A 17255-nucleotide genomic window follows, 5' to 3' on the forward strand; every position below is an offset into this window, starting at 1 on the left:
TTGTTTCCAAACTGGCCTGCGCTCTGCCTCTGAGTGCTCCGGGGTCTGGGGGTGTTACAGACGTATCTCAGCCTTCTGAAATACAGCAAAGCCCGGACAAGCGCCACGCAGCTATTTCAGTGCTGTCAGCTGAGGAGAGGGAAAGGTCGTCAGTAAATAAATGAATTGGGACCGATGCTGCAAACCATCCGGGTGCCTGAGTAACATGCACGTTTGCAGGATTAGGGTCTCGCATGGCAAACACTTCAGGGCAGGGGACACTGTTTCCTTTTGGAGGGGGCGCCTGGGGCTTGGGCGGGGAGGGTGTGCCACCCAGCTCTGCTCCTGGTCCTGGCTGCCAGCCCTGTGCTCATGGCTCCACTTCTGGTGAGGCCCGCGACTGGGGCTCTGCTCCCAGTCCGAGCTGCTGATCCTGCACCTGTTGCTCTGCTCCTGGCCCCGCGCCTGCCCCCAGCTGTGGCCCCAGCCTCATCCCCCTTACCCCTGTCTGTATTCCCCCGTCCCGGAGCTGCAGCCCTGGCTCCAGAGCATGGGAGAGGGTTACAGACAGGGGTGAGGGGGGCACGAGGTAGAAAGTTTGGGGACCACTAGTGTAGGGTAACTCTCACACGCCCCCAGGGCTGGGCTGGCAGGTAGCTGCTGCAGGGGCTGACTCTAGCGGCTTTATTCCATTCAGGAGCTCCCTTCCACCAAGGGAATTCTCTGCTAGCCAGAATCCTTCCCCTTTCTGCAGAGCAAATGGGGGGTGGAGCATAACCAAGAATCTGGCCCTTCCTCAGCGGCTTCTCCAGCTGCGCCTGTATTGCTGTAGTCTCTGTGCTTTGCTCTAGGTCTCTGCCTTGTCTAGCGCTGGGGGAGCTGAGAATCTGATTGTGCTGGAGCGGGAGAAGTACAGGCCCCATGACGTTGGGTCAGTCCGATGGGCTGGGAGCACGTTTGGACCCATGCAGAAGAGCCGCCTGGGAGAGCATGAGTTCGAGGCCCTCATGCGAATGCTGGACAACCTGGTAAGTCTCCAGCCGATTTAGCTGTGGCCCATTCCTCATTCTCCACACTCCCCTTCCGGCTGCCTAGAGACAGCGCAGATACGTCTACGCAAGCTGCAACTCACATCTCCAGTTGCAATGTAGATGTAGCATCAGTATCTCACAGGATGTGTCCCAGGCCAAACAAGCAGTCTGATTTCCTGCTAAGGAATCTGCCTCGAAATGTCAGGCATGCCAGCTGAACAGACTACAAATCCATTTCGGGGCATCCTGGGTGCACTCTTCCTGCCTCTGGGGGGCCAGTTTACAGCAGTACATGCTGCTAATCTCGGGAAGGAAGAAGAAAAGATCTAGGATGTAGATAGCCCTCATTTGACCATAGGGAGATGGGCAGATAGCAGAGAAGGCCAAAAATGCTTGAATGAAGAACTGTTTCAAAACAAAAAATGCACAATCTTAAATGTTACACTGAGGTTGGTTTGTTTGTTGCAATATTTTTAACATGTTCTCTTATCAGAAATGTTGTTGCAATCATCATCAAAACTTTCATTCACTGAACCATTCTTAAAAACCAGGATTTGGTTAGACAAAAAATGTTAATAAAAATTTCAGTGGTTTTGTGAAAAGGGGAAAAAGAATCAAATCAAGCACTAGATCTGTTTTGAACCCCGTGGCATTTTTCTCTAACCTTTTCCTGCCATTTTTTTGTCCAGTCCAAACAGGGCTGGTGCAAGGATGTTTTGCACCCTAGGTGAAACTTCCACCTTGCGACCCCCCACCCCCGAACCCCCGCCCTGAGGTGCTCCCCCCTCTGCCGCAGCTCCTCACCCCCCACCCTCCACTCTGAGGCACACCCCCCGCTCCAGCTTACCCCTACTCCGCCTCCACCCCAAGCACACCATCGCTGCTTCACTTCTCGCACCTCCCAGGCTTGCGGGGCCTAAGCTGATTGGCGCTGCAAATCAGGAGAAGTGAAGCAGCGACGGTGTGCTCAGGGAGGAGGCGGGGCAGGAGTGAGCTGGGGTGGGGAGTTCCCCTGCGTGCCGCTTTCCCCATTTACTTGCTGCAGGTGGCACTCCCCTGCCCCAGCTCCCTCTGCCTAAATGCTGGCGGCGACCGGGGCAGCTGAAGATCCGGCCACTGCAGTCACTGCTGAAGAAAATGGCGCCCCCCAAATCCTAGCACCCTAGGCAACTGACTAGGTCGCCTAAATGTTGCACCGGCCCTGAGTCCTAATAGCTAGAGCAGTGGTCCCCAAACATTTTACCTCACACTCCCAATCCCTGTCCGCACTCCCCCTCCTAGAGTCGGGGTTGTGGCTCAGGGAGGGGACCTGGACATGGGTAAGGGGGCCAGCGGCCTGGCCACGTCTGGGGCCAGCAGCCAGCACCCTGGCATGCACCTGGCAGGCGGGACCCCATGCACGGAGCTGGCAGCTGGAGCTGGATGCAGGGCCAGGAGTCGGGGTTGGGGCCAGGAGCGGAGCTGGGTGGCACTCCCTGCTGGGCCCCAGCTACGCCCCCCTGAACGTTCCTCTGCGCCCACCTAAGGGGGCACGCCCCACAGTCTGGGGACCTCTGAGCTAGAGTTTTCCAAGTAAAGAAGCATTCTGTTTGTGTCCTTCCAGGGTTACCGAACAGGCTACACGTACCGGCACCCCTTTGTCCAGGAGAAAATCAAGCATAAAAGTGATGTGCTGATCCCTGCCACCGTCACAGCATTCATCTTTGAGGAGGAGGTTGCTCCCATCGCCACCCTCCGACAGCATGCCCAGAAGCAGCAGAAGGAGAAGACCCGCTGGCTAAACACGCCCAACACCTACCTACGCGTGAACGTAGCTGAGGAGAATCAGAGAAGCGCAGGCAGCCAGCGGACTAAGACCACGGTAAGGGGGAATGAGCTTTGTGTGCTGGGTACGAGGCACCATCATAAAGGAACATAGCCAACTTCCTCCACAACAGCGAAGCGCAGCGGGTAAGGAGTTAAAAGGCCCAATAGATGCTTGGAGCCAATCTAGACGTTCTCTTGATGTTTCTGGTTGGACTGGATAGCCCTCCAAGCATGGACTCTCCCAGAGTAACTGTGGCTCAGGCCAGAACTAGAGTAGGACAGCCTGTAAATCGTTACCTTCAGGTTATGGGGGAAAGATTTTTGGGGGAAGGGGAAGTTTGCATTCAAACCAGTTCACTCATCCCTGAAAACAACCCCTCGGGTTCCAGGCAGCAAAGCTGCTTTCCAGCTTCGACAGGGAGCCCTCGCAAAATTGGCTACTGGTCTGTATAAAAATGTTCACCTTCCTCTTCTACTGGGAGATGCACTAACCAGCTGGGGCTTCTACCAGAGTGGAGTCACTTGGGGCATAGACAGAAAGAGTGGGCCAGTGGTGAGGGTGCTAGGTTGGGGCTCTGGAGACACCCAGTCAGTCCCTTACTTTGCCACTGACTTCCTGTGTGATGTTGGGCAAGTCACTTAGCCTCAGTTCTCCATCTGTACAATGGAATAATAGTCCTGCTCTGCCTCACAGGAGCATGGAAGAGAAATACATTAAAGGTGGGGAGATGCTATGAAACTGGGGGCCCTACAAGTTCCAAAGCTAAATAGACATTTGGATAGGGATTTAACAATTGCTTACTAGACACAAGCCAAGGCAAAACCCTAAAGCTGCGCACACCAGAATCCAGATCGGTGGAAATGAACCAGAATGGGCTGAACCAAAACTTTGAATGTCAGGGAAGGGGGTGGGTTAGATCTGAATCCAAATTCAGATTCCTGAATTTTGCAGCTGACCCCTCTCTGTGTAAGAGATTTTACCCAGCACTGAATGTCTATGAAGTTTGGAACATCCAAAATTCTGCGATGGGTCAGAAACTTATAGGCTGTGTTTCCTGGGTCTTAATGATACTGCAATTCCAGGCTTGATGCATTTTCTTTGCTCTTTCCCTACCCTATCCTTGGTACGGGCCAGTGGATGAAGGCTGACGAGGTGGAAAAGACCAGCAGTGGGACCCCGATCCGAATCGAAAACCCCAACCAATTTGTGCCTCTCTACACAGACCCACAGGAAGTGCTGGAAATGAGGAACAAGGTGTGGCAGCTCTTGGATGTCTCTCTTGTCACCTCCACACTCTACGGCAGGTTTTAGTTTCCAGGTGGCTGAGAATCAGTAGATTCCTTTGAGACTCCAGTGACCTGACTTTCCTGCAGCTGGTTGGGAAGCAGATGAGCCACTTCGTTTTTACATTTTCTCTTCATTTTACATCAGCAAGTTTAGTGCTGGTGGCGAGGTCCAGACTCGCCGCTTTCAAGTACTCTCTTCACCACCAGAGCAGATACCAGGGTAGTTCACCATATACCCCTTCCCCAGCGCTGCCTTGTAAACACGATTCAGCCCTGATCAGAATGAACCACCCGTAGGTCAGAGGGAAATTCATTCTGTGACCCATTCGGTGCCTGGCCTCGTGGCTGAGACAGAAGTTCCAACTAGTGCCAGTGTCACGCTAAACCTCCTTGTGCTGTAGGAACAGGGATGAGATGTGCTGGCTTGTTTCAAGGACCGGGCATTGGATGGCATTCAGTCGCTACTGAGCTAAACTGGATTCAGATGGGCAGCCAAGGAGAGAGAGATTCTGGGCTTGACTCTCTACTTCCTTGCTCTTGTGTCATTGTTGATACTGGTGCAAAGAGCTTTTCATGCTCCCTTAGCCCAGGTGTAAATGTCTCTCCAAGGCATAAATCAGTGGCAATTTAAGGCCCGCTCTATTACTGTGCCCCTAAGCCAGCTAGGCTAGGCTTTTATTTCAGCTCTTTTTATTTATTGGCTGATTTTTCACCCACAGATTCGGGAGCAAAACCGTCAGGATGTGAAATCAGCAGGACCCCAGTCCCAGCTCTTAGCCAGCGTGATAGCAGAGAAGAGCAGGAGTCCGGTACTCTTATTAATGAAGGGGCTAACTTCACAGGGAATGTTATAGTGCAGTAAACATCCCTGCTCTTCTGCAGCTCTGCCAATCGAGGCAGCAGCTGTGTGTGGGTTAAGGGTGAATAGAGTCACAGAAGATTAGGGTTGGAAGAGCCCTCAGGAGGTCATCTAGTCCAACCTCCTGCTCAAAGCAGGACCAATCCCCAACTAAATCATCCCAGCCAGGGCTTTGTCAAGCTGGGCCTTAAAAAATTCTAAGGATGGAAGATTCCACCACCTCCCTAGGGAACCCATTCCAGTGCTTCACCACCCTCTTAGAGAAACAGTGTTTCCTAATATCCAACCTAGACCTCCCCTGACTGCAACATGAGACCATTGCTCCTTGTTCTGTCATCTGCCACCACCGAGAACAGTCTAGATCCATCCTCTTTGGAACCCCCTTCAGGTAGTTGAAGGCTGTTATCAAATCCCACCTCACTCTTCTTTTCTGCAGACTAAATAAGCCCAGTTCCCTCAGTCTCTCCTCATAAGTCATGTGCCCCAACCCTCTAATCATTTTTGTTGCCCTCCGCTGGACTCTCCAGTTTGTCCACATCACTTCTGTAGTGGAGGGACCAAAACTGGACGCAATACTCCAGGTGTGGCCTCACCAGTGCCGAATAGAGGGGAATAATCACTTCCCTTGATCTGCTGGCAGTGCCCCTACTAATACAGCCTAATATGCCATAGGCCTTCTTGGAACGAGGGCACACTCCTGAATCATATCCAGCTTCTCGTCCACCTTAATCCCTAGGCCCTTTTCTGCAGAATAAGCACACGGGCTCTAACTGCGGAGCTCAGTTCAAGGGAATCCTTATGGTGATGTGTTGGTGTTGAAGTGGGGGGCCTCTCTCCCAGCTCAGAGTTGGAGTGGAGTTGCCCTCACCCCGTTAAAACTACACTGTGCCCCAACTCCATGGATGGCAGTATCAAATGGAGACACAGAGTAATGGATCCACTAGCCCAACCCCCTATAGTAGCCTCTAAGGTGTTTCTCCTACCCTGGAGCTGAGTTCATGCCCCACAGGGGTTATGTGCCTTTCCCATAACCTGCTCCCCTTGTGCATGGTGGAATCGCACCAATTCTGCTGCACACAGGGATTTGCTTCCTGCCGGTCAGGATCGGCGTTGATGAGAACGAACACTTAAACCATGGGCTGGGCTCCTAGAATACTGAGCCTCGGGTCCGTGACAAAAGAGGGTCACTAGCTTAAGTTAGATGGCCCACAAAACCCACGAAACCTTATCCCCAGCCCTCGTGCTGATGTTGCAATGTCGTGTCTGCGGTTGGTTTCAGTCTGCGGAGAGTAACCTGGCTTCCAAAGCAGACACGGAGACACAAGAAGTAACCCAGGAGGAGATACCGAGTGAGCCAGAGCCCCCCAACCCATTCAGCCAGCTAACAGACCAAGAGCTGGAGGAGTACAAGAAAGAGGTGGAAAGAAAGAAACTGGGATTAGATGGTAAATAACCGGAGGGAGCGGCCATGGCTTTGTTCGGTCATGTGAAGTGTGTGTGTGTGTGTGTGTTGCGGGGGAGTTAACTAGGGCACTGGCCAGGGAATCCAGGTTCTTGTCCTTGCTCTGCTTGGTTCAGAGCAGAGTCCTTCCTCCCAGATCACTGTGAATCGAGCAGAACACGGACTTGCACCTGGCTCTCCCACATCCCTATGTATGTACAGCGCTCCCAGAAAACCATCCCTATGGAAACCGATACGTCTTCAAAACATTTGCGCTTGGAGGAAATATGTTCCAATTAGCTGTACCCAGAAGACAGGCGGGGAGTGTGTCTTTTGGGATCCCGCCCCCCATTTTTTCCATAGCACTTGGATGTCTTCTCTGCTCCTAGGTGAGAGAGACGTGAGCGTGGAGGAATCTCAGGCTTCTCCTGTGAAGTCCCCCTCCGCTTCCCCGCAGCGAAGCCCGACAAAGTCTCCACCAAAGAGCCAACCCGTGTCCCCCACGAAGTCCTCAGATGGTAAGCTGGCCCTGTGCCCTAGGCAGTGGTTATGCTGGATGGTGGGAATTGGAGCATTTGGGGGTACTGCCTAGGGTGGATGCAGCAGTGTTCTTGCAGTTGTATCCTGATATAAACCTGAACCCTGCCACATGGGCAGCAAGGCCTGGGCATACTGTAGGCTTGGAGGGGCATCTTCCACCAGTGGAAAGATAATCCAGTTCTCCTTTTTTTGTTAAAAGGAGGGTGGGCTATTATGGCCATAAGATCTGCACCACCTTTGTCCCAACAAATCACACAGGAGGCCTTTGGAATGAAGATGTGTCTATTTCTTTATTATTTGCACCGCAGGAGTGCCCAAAGCCCTCCTCCAGAATAAGCTCTCCCATTGTGTTAGGTGCTGCACAAACCCATAGAAAGACACAGCCCTCGCCCCAAAGAGTTGGAAGTGTAACTTGAAACGAGGCGCAACCAGTGAGCATAACAATACATGTAGTAAGAAACTGCTGGCTATGGACCTGATCCAAACCCCATTGAAATCAATGGGAGTCTTTCTACTAATTCCAGTGGGCTTTGGGTTAGTCAAATGTGTGAGTTGGTCCCAAGGGTTCCAGAACATTATATATATATATTTGGTATTATGTTGCCTCTGCTCTTACATTGAAATCCAAGGCAGTAGATAGATATAGATATAGATATATAGAGAGAGATATATAGATATAGATATCTCCAGCCTTGGACTTCAATGTAAGAGGTGACATAATACCATCAGAGGGTATCAGATAGCTAAAATGAAAACACATCAGCATTGTGTTAATCAGTAGCTGGGCATAATGCGGGGAGAAAAAATGATGTGAGTTATTAGCATGCTTCTCAGATCAGATGCATAGCTCTGAGACAATGAAGGTATCTAGCTGTCTTAGGCAAAGGCGTGACCTGGTCCATGAAGGTCAATGTGGTGGCATTACTCTTTTATTGTTCTCATTGTGTCACATTGTGTCTCATTGTGTTGGTTTATGTCTGTCCCCACAATTTCTTCCTTTCTCTTTCCATGTGTTGCTTTCACCAAAGGACTTACCTCTGATTCTGAATACTTGTCACTGTAGTAAGTATAGAGAGGCTGTTTTCTAAGCTCGCATACCATCACCTTGCGGGAGGTGGGATGCTTCTCACAGGGGAGATAGAGGGTGGGTGGGGAAATCTTCCAATACGTTCACAGCAGGGATGCAGCTCCATGGAAAAGCTTCCAAATGTGCTAGCTTTCAGTTTGCCCAGTATCAGTCTTTCGTTATACGGGAGAACAATAGGCACCAGTTTTCAAATGTTGGGCACCTTAACAGAACCTGCATGTTCTGCATTTGGCTGTTCCGATCAGCACTTAGGCTGAGAGGCAGGATGGCCTATTGGACGGAGCACTAGACTGGTACTTAGAAGATCTGAGTTCTATTCAAGTCAATTCCCCACTCTATGCCTTGGTTTCCCCATTTGTAAAATGGGGATAATGCTACTGACATGCTTTGTAAAGCACTTTGAGATTTATTGTGGGAAAGTATTACATGAGAGCAAAGCATTATTATTATCATCATAAATTCTATCTGTCATTTCTCTAGAAACCCTCACCATTGTGTGTAAGCACCGATACTTGAAAGTTCTCACTTTACCTGCCTGTGTGCTGATTTGACCATCCAACTGTGTAATTTAGACCTCTATTAAGATGCCAATGCCTCTCACTTCAGAGGGATTTTTAAGAAAGGCTCCTTTCTTATAGGCTGTTTCAGAAGAGTTGCTCTGACTTTTTCCTTGCTCAAGATTTTGAGAAGGATTGGTTTTTATGCCCCATTTTTATTTCCTGTCTCTCTTCCGCCCAAAGATAGTCCTGAACATTGTAAAAAGAAGCCAGCTGTAGCCTCAGGTCTTTGTAGAAGGAATCTCCCACCTTCAAAAGCAGCACATCAAGATCACAAAATCTGTTTAAGGGACAAAATTCTGCCCAGGAGGGCTTGACAGTTTTCTTCTCGCCCTGTTCACAGAACTTCTGCTGAGCTCAGTGGGTAGCGTGACCAGAGAGCAAGTGTGAAAAATCGGGAGGTGGGCGAGGGTAATAGGCACCTATGTAAGACACAGCCCCAAATATCGGGACTGTCCCTATAAAATCGGGACATCTGGTCACCTTTCAGTGGGGGATCTGTGCATGGGAGGGGAATGGAATATAGGATACAAGATCTGCCGGACAGATCTGAGAGCAGAGGTTTGTCCTAGCTTACTGACTTCAAAACACCAACGGTACAAGTTCAAATGGCCAGCATTAAAACTGGACAGCAAAGCTACTTACGCTTGCTATAAACAGCTTTTCTTGCAGTTCTTCTGTCTTCTCCCCATTGCTTCCGATTGTGCACATCACTTTCCGCTGTTGCATATACAATTTGTGCCTTTAGTGTCCTAAAAGACAGCATGGGAAAAGGAAAGCTCTAAAATTTGATGAGGTTTCTGATGGTAAGTCATTATTTGGGTGGGGGCGGTAAAATGAAAAAAAAAATCAATGTTATAGATACTGGTAGGGATTGTTTCACCTAGCAGCTCCCTCTCTCCTACGCAGAAGACCAGAGTCTGGGCAGGTTTCAAGCCCCTACGCCGTGTACATTTAAGGATATTATAGAGCACAGGGTCTGGGGGTGATGCAGTGTTGCATCTTCATGCCGCCTAATGTGAGAGTGTCTTACAGAGGCAAAGTTTTTTTTCAGAATATTTTTTTACTCTTTTTTTCCCCCCCTACCAAAACAATTTGGCAAAACTGACATCTCGTGAAATGTCTCAGTGTTGCCAAATCTGCACTTTGCTGGGCGGTGGGGAAGGGGAAGGAGAAAGTTGGAGCTGAAAAATTTCACCCAGCTCTATTGAATGCACAGCCTGTCTGAAAGCTGAAGCTACTTTCTTTCTTCAGTCCTAGCCGGCTTACTACCCCTTTGCATTATTTCTTTATTTGAAAATGTGTGGCTGAATTCTTACTCTAGTACTTTCTCAGGACTCGGCACTGTGCTTCTCTTGTCAAAGTACTTCTCACACCAGCCACCTGACTGACATACCTTTGCGTAGTGATAGGTGTTACTGTTTTAAGTAAGCAAAAATCTAATGGCTTGGTGCAGTCAAAATTACAGATAGACTCTGGTCTGCTTCAGATTTTGGATCTTTTGGACCAATCTCCTGTGATGGGAGGGACGGAAGTAAGAGTTTGTCTACGCAAGTATGAAGGTAGAGTGCGCTAGCCTGTGGTACACTAAATTGTGACATGGACTCGACTACCATGCACTAAAAGTTTGGTGGTGCATTTCGCAGAACGTCAAAGTGCACTCCAGAACTTGGCATGCACGGTAGTTGGGTTCGCGGGGTGACTTAGTACACAGCAGCCTAGTGCACTGTACATTCAGATGACCCTGGCTTGCCGTGCACTAAGGATGTGTCTACACTTTGACCTGAGAGTTTGAGGAGATATACTCACCTCACCTCTCATCCAGCTAACACAGTGGTGTGAGTGGAGGGGCATCTTGGTGTCTTGGATGGCATTGGGGGGCTGTGGAAGACTGTACTAGCGACTGGGACATGGGCAGTCTGGCCTGGTAGGCAGCACAGTGTTCAGGAACCAGAGATCAGTGGGCAAGTCCGAAGTCAGAGCCGAAAGTCAGACAGGAAACGGGAAGTAAAGCCACAGATCAGTGCCTAAGGTTGGAGCCAGAGCAGTCAGAAACCAGAGCAACTGGGTTCAGGGACTGGAATGAGACCAAGCGCAGGAGCCGGGAACAGAGGAGGATCAAAGTCAGGAACCGAGGACGAAGCCAGAAGCCAAGTAGCTGACAGCAGGGTCTGTAGCAGCAGCAAGCCAGGATCCACCTTGTTGCACAGACGGCTTCCTGTGTCTCTTTCTGGCTTCAATAGCATACCCCAGTGGTCCCCAACCTTTTTCATCTGGCGGGCGCCAGATGATGAGCCACCGTGGACCGTGGCCGGCAGACGAGCATCCACCAAAATGCTGCCGAGAAGTGTCAACGTCAATAGGTGTCACTGCCAACAAGCAGCGTCATCCACAGGCATCACCGCCGAAATGCCACCGAAAATTGGTGGCAGTTCGGCGGCGACACCTCTGGATGATGATGCTTGTCGGTGGCATTTCAGCAGATGCTCGTCCACCAGGCAGTATGCGGGCGCACATATATGCCCCGGTGGGCACCATGGCACCCTCAGGCACCACGTTGGAGACCACTGGTGTACCCAGTCCAATTATGGACTCCAGAGCGTCTCCAGTCGGGTCCCGGTGGCTGGTGCACTTAGTGGAGTGTTACACCTTCGGGCTCCCAATTCCTCAGTCACGGCTAGAGTTGTCAGGTGGTGATGTGGATGCGGCAGTGGCTGAGAGCCCACAGGTCCGAGATCCCATGATCCTCACAGACAGATACGTACTCGGGGTGCCTCATTGCAGCTGACGTCTATTTTTAGCGCACGAGCTTGCTCAGAGCTAGCACAGGTATGTCTCTTTGAGGATCCACACCCCAGCTTGAAAGGTAGATGTATCCTGGGTCTCTGCATAGAGAAGCCCTAATGTTTTTTAAACTGTATTGTGTCTTGAGGGTCACCTTCAGTCTCACAGAGTTGCACTTAGTCACAGGAACAGCCCCAGCAGAAACGGCGCTACGCACTAAGTACCACTCTGCGCTCGCCAGGATTGGGCTCTAAGTCAAGGAGCATTGGGTAGAGGTGCAGGCAGGCTTGGAGTCAAGCAAAGAGCCAGGCCTTACAAATGAGGGCAGCCAACATTGGAGGTTGAGTGGCTGATTCCAAATGTTCTCTGCACTGCAGGCTCTGAAAAGAAAGCTTCCTCCTCCATGCCATTTCCTTTCTATCCCAAATCCTTATGGAATCATGGTGGGGATGCCTGCACAAAATGTATTCACTGTCTGAATTAACAAGGTTAATTTGTCCTTACAGCCAGCCTCTGGGGGGGTTGGAGGGAGGAGATCCAGCTTTCACCATACCAAATATTATACATATTTTGATGCTAGCTCTATCCCAGTGAAAAACCAGCAGCCCGGCAAATACCAAAGCAGTCGTATCACCTTTTTGAACGTCTCTCATATTTGCCTACGGCAGTGGTTCCCAAACTTTAACAACCCGTGAACCCCTTTCACTAAAATGTGAAATCTCATGAACCCCCCCTAAAAATGAATATTTCCAGGGATTTTAGTTTAAATCTCCTCAGTGTGATGCTAACATCCGCCCACCTCCCACTGAAGCAAAACAGCACTCCAGAGAAAATGACTTAGTATCAAATTACTGAGGCACCTGAATGCTGCTACAGTGACTACTACTTGGTTCCGGCTGGTTTGGTGCACAAACACCTTTTCTTCCACCACCAGGGCCATCCCTAGGAGAGTGCCCTGCTAGGGACAAACTAGCCTGGACCACTCCCCACATACAGCGTGGCCCCTGCTCACTCTGCTTCTTATGCCACCCAACTTCCTGTCTGCCAAAGACAGGGGTCCAAGCTGCCACATGCGTGCCTGGGGTCCCAGCTGCCTCCCTGCCCACGATGGGGCTCAGGCAGCTGGCCCCTGTTGGCCAGCATCTGGGCTGCTGGCTCCGCACTCCATGGGGCTTGGGTTGCTGGACCCCGCTGACTGCTGGGGCTCAGGCTGCCAGCCCCAACTGCCCAGCCCAGTGCTGCATGGGGCTCAGGCTGCCGGCACCTCCGCTGACCGGGGCTCGGCTGCTCACTCAGTGCTCCACAGGGCTCAGGCTGTCTGCTCTGTAACTGGGTCACACCTGCTGCCTCCCATGCCTGGGGTCCACTGGCAGCCATATAGGAAATTTTTCTGGTGAACCCCCTGTAACATTGTGCGAACCCCCAGGGGTTCGCGAACCCCCGTTTGGGAACCACTGGCCTATGGGAAAGGGGTGAAAGGTAGTTTGCTGGCAAAACAGCCAGGGAGCAATATATTCATAATGAATATGTACAAAGGGAACAGCTGCTCCACTACGTATATTGTGTGGACTTTACACAAGCTGTGACAAGTATCAGCCAAGAGTGCGGTCTAGCAATTAGAGCAGGGGATCCATGGGTTCTATTCCTCACTCTGCATCTTACTCACTGCGTGACCTTGGGCAAGTTGCCTAAATGATCCATGCCTCAGTTTCCCCATCTGTAAAATGTAGATCATATTGCATACCTCACAAGGGTGTTGGGTGGCTCAGCACCTCTTTGTAAAGCCCTTTCGGATCCTTAGTTGAAAGGTGCTATGGAAGTCTGGTGTGTTAGTTATAATTATTTTAGATTTCTTTATTGGATTTACTAACGAGACAAGGGGGAAAAAAGAGAGAGGGAGAGGAGAAGGAAGAGGAAAAGAGAAGAGAGGCATGCATGCAATTGTTTAATTGCTTCTTCCCAGAACACAGCTTCCTGCGTTCATTGTCAAAGAGGGTCATTCATTAACACTAGTTGCATAAGAAGCCCTTTGCAAAACACCACCCTCTTGTCTGTGTTTGTGGGCTCGGAGGGAAAAACGCATGAGTGAGCAAATGAAAAACCCAAGCGCCTAGGTACCCTTAGCACTATTTAAATGTACAGGTCACTTAGCAGACAGGCTTCCAGGAGTTCTAACCATCCTCAGCCATCTGCTCCTGTTGGGCACCGTGTTTGCTTAGCAATAACCCCTTCTTCTCTGGATTTCCATAGATGGTATTTGCAACCCCTTTTTCCCAGGGAGGAAGTTGAGAGATTTCTGGTTTTAAACCTAGGCCAGATTTATGTATAAAACATAGACTGACCTAGTTACCTTGCTCAGGGGCTCTGAACAATTTTGCACCTGGAACGCTGTAATTAGATTTACCTAACCTCTGGTGTAGACATGGCTAGGTTAATGGAAGGATTCTTCTGTCAGCCTCTTAGAAAGAGAACCTCTTCCACTGCTGTAGGAAGTGTCTACACCATGGTGCTACAGTGGCGCAGCTTCAGCAGCATCGCTCTGCCACTGCTGCGGTTACCGTGTAGACATACCTTTAGTTCCGACTTCTAGCTCTGCCTCCATTCAATGAGGAAGAATGAAACCGAGGAGGCAACATGAAGCACAAGCTCTTTCCTCAGGTCTAGGAGATGTGGGTCAGAGGATCCTTCCCAGCCATACTGTCTCAACCCATCAGTGTCCCGTTTTCTCCCCATCACAGCAAGACTGCTCTGGCTTCTGTTGAAATCAAGAGCCAAATTTTCATTCACTGGGAGCATGATAAGGTCTAGTCTGTGTAAATACCATAGGCCTGATTCCCCACTGCTCTGCACCTCCTGTGCAAAGTGGATGAAACACACCACCAATTTCAGATCACGCCCACTTTGTAGAGATGTATAAATCCCCAAGGTGCACGGCACAGGAGAGCCAGACCCAATGGACTTACAATGGTGTTAGAGAGAAGGGAATCAGACCACGACAATTTCCTTTCAGCGTGGGCTAAATTCTGCTTCTATTTAAACTAGTGTCAAGCTAGAGTGTCCTCACTGAAGTCAGTGATGGAATGATTATAGTAAGACCACAGGGCTAGCTTTAGGTAAGCTGGAAAATGCTCATTCCTTATTAGCCTGCAGTCTTCCGTCAGCCTCTCAGAGAGAGAACCTCTTCCACTTCTTCAATATTCTGCTGACCCTTATCTTCAGCAACCATAAAGCAATCAGCTGTTCTGCCTGGATGGCAAAGCCAGGCGATCCAGCCCTGTAGCCACACAAAGTAGCAGCCCTTCTAGTGAGACTGGGGACCCTGCCTCCATAAATCCTCATGCCTTGTGTCTTTCTTTTGTGAAGGTGCTAAGACGGACACCAGCCAAGCCCTTGCCGATCGCAGTGCTGCTGGAGAGAAGGCGCAGCCAGCAGCGGTGGTCGTGAATGGGAAAGATGACGACCAAACTGCAGAAGACACCCTAAGCAAAGGAATGAGCCAGATGACCACAACCACAGATGCCGACCCAGATGCCCCTAAGGACAAAACTGAGTCAATTACTAGTGGGCCTGTGTCCCCAGAAGGCTCGCCATCCAAATCTCCCTCCAAGAAGAAGAAGAAATTCCGGACCCCATCCTTCCTGAAAAAAGGCAAAAAGAAGGAGAAGACTGAATCTTGATTCCTCTCCAGGCCTTCTTCTCCTGCTGCTTCCTTCCTTCTCCCCCACCCACCAAGGTCAAGAGCAGTAGAGGAAGCTGATAGCCAATAGCTGCCTCTCCTAGAATGGTTTGTCCTGAGATAGAACCAGAGGTTGAGGGTACTGGAATGACTCCTGTGTAATACGTGTGGATGAGACAATATCTAGACTTTGGGGGAAATGAGGTGAATTTTCTGGGTACTCATGGCACGAGACCTATTGTTCCGTGTTAAACTGTTTTTTGAACAAGCGAGCTTAGGAATGATTGTGGTCCTTATTTTCTGCTCAAGGGAGCTAGTCTCTAATTTCACAAGCTGTAAAAGTGGTTCTCTGTACCAGTTCCTCCTTGTCACAGCACTAATGCTCCAAACCATTATCTCCTGTGGGCAGAGGTTTTTCCACATGCTGCTACCTTTACAGCCCATGTGGCCACCTTTTAGAGATAATTTGGTGCAAGAACAGACCCTCATGAAACAGGAGGGGACACTGACAATGATTGATTCCCTTTTTCCAGTTCTGCAGTGGAATCCTGGCTAATTACCTTGTTGCAATTTGCCGTATAATCTCAAATGGAGACGATCCAATTTTATCAAAACCCAAAGGTGAAGGATTGCTCTCCTAGAAGGAAGGGTCAGGACCCATGACCTTTTGCTTCCTGGTGACTACCTTACACCTAGGCCAACAAGCCATTTTCAAGTTCCTTCCTAGCCAGAATGGTGACACCAAGTTATCTAACAATCCATTTGCTGCAGTAGTGAAGCCTCTTGGAAATGACTATTGTGTCTCAGTCGGTGGGGAAGTACACAAATCCCTCCCTCACAATAACACACAAGATAACGTGTCCCACTATAAATATAGTGGTAAGAGTGGTGAAGGAAAAAAGCCTCCAGGAACTCTCTATGTTAAGTTTCAGAAGCAAGAAAATTTCAGTCACTAAGTGCTATTTTGTTAGTTCGGAATAAATGCACGCTGACGATATCACTCCTGTAATAATCGCTCCAGAATGAAAAGCCTATAGAAAATGCGACTTCACTCCCACTTGCTGCGCTACTAATTAATTGCACTTAGATGAGGCTGTGATGCAGATATGAGACCTGTTAGCACTTTTCATTGCATTCAGCTTCCGCTGGCTCAGCACATGGCATTCTGGACTGGCAGCGAAGAGGGGTCATGAGTGCATTCCCTCTTCCCCACCCACACCCTCCCACCAACCCCAACTCCAGAGTGAAAATGAAACACGAGTTCACACCTGTGACATGTTATTGCCAACTGGCTTAACCTGCCCCCCACAGTCTCTAACCTTCACTCCCTCTTCAAAATAAGACAAAGTTACCAACAGATTAGGATTATTACAATTTACAGTCAGAGAATCATAGAAATATAGGGCTAGAATGATCATTGAGAGATCATCTAATTCATCCCCCCATGCTAAGATAGGATTAAGTAAACCTAGACCAGCCCTGACAGGTGTTTGTCCAGCCTGTTCTTAGAATCCTCCAATGATGTGGATTCCACAACCTCCCTTGGTAACCTGTTCCAGTGCTTAACCATCCGGATAGTTTGAAAGGTTGAGCTAATATCTAACCTATCATGCCACAGTTAAAGGAGAGAAACAGGCCAATGTTCCTCTGTCAGTTTGAGGACTCTGGCGTTAAAGGTGCTAACCAAATGAGATCTTGATCTTGCCCCATTGATACAAATGGGAGCTGGATCAGACCCCGAAGGCTTAGGGTCGCTGTTCTGAAACAATGGGCTATTGTTAGTCCGCAGAATGGCAGAGAGAGAGAGAGAGAGAGAGAGTGTGTGTGTGTGTGTGTGTGTTTTCTCCATCATCAGCTCCACAGAATGGAAGGCTTGCAAACAACTGACTTAGAAGGATATTGTAGACTATATACTGACACGGTGTTCTGGGTCAGGCTCATCTCTAACCTCTGTCAGTAGTTCTATAAGATCAGGAAGCGAGGCTTCTTTCTTTAGTAGCCTGGACTTGAAACCCTGCATGCTGAACGCCAATGAAGTTTGGATTTGGATGTGATTCTGGTCCATAATTTGTGAGCCGGATTCATCTCTGCCTGTATGAAGCAAACTGATTGGAAAAATTCTGATAAAAAAACAACTTTCATTGTTTTCTTTTATTTTTTTTAAATGTTCCAACCCTGTGGTTTTCAGAGTCTCATTTGTGTTGGAAT

At 49.5% G+C, this 17255-nt stretch overlaps 1 protein-coding gene across 1 annotated transcript in view; it reads left to right on the forward strand.

Annotated features, from left to right (window-relative positions):
- Nucleotides 1-16861, forward strand: part of ADD2 (adducin 2) — a 112917-nt gene extending 96056 nt beyond the window's left edge. Inside the window, exons 9-15 of the mRNA XM_050940375.1 lie at nucleotides 831-1007; nucleotides 2614-2871; nucleotides 3952-4071; nucleotides 4823-4912; nucleotides 6242-6407; nucleotides 6793-6921; nucleotides 14735-16861. Coding sequence (XP_050796332.1) covers nucleotides 831-1007; nucleotides 2614-2871; nucleotides 3952-4071; nucleotides 4823-4912; nucleotides 6242-6407; nucleotides 6793-6921; nucleotides 14735-15048 — 1254 coding nt within the window. The 3' untranslated portion in view covers nucleotides 15049-16861. The remainder of the gene's footprint in view (nucleotides 1-830; nucleotides 1008-2613; nucleotides 2872-3951; nucleotides 4072-4822; nucleotides 4913-6241; nucleotides 6408-6792; nucleotides 6922-14734) is intronic.
- The last annotated feature ends 394 nt before the right edge of the window (nucleotides 16862-17255 follow it).

Source organism: Gopherus flavomarginatus, chromosome 2, assembly GCF_025201925.1.
Source record: "Gopherus flavomarginatus isolate rGopFla2 chromosome 2, rGopFla2.mat.asm, whole genome shotgun sequence".
Lineage (NCBI taxonomy): Eukaryota > Metazoa > Chordata > Testudines > Testudinidae > Gopherus > Gopherus flavomarginatus.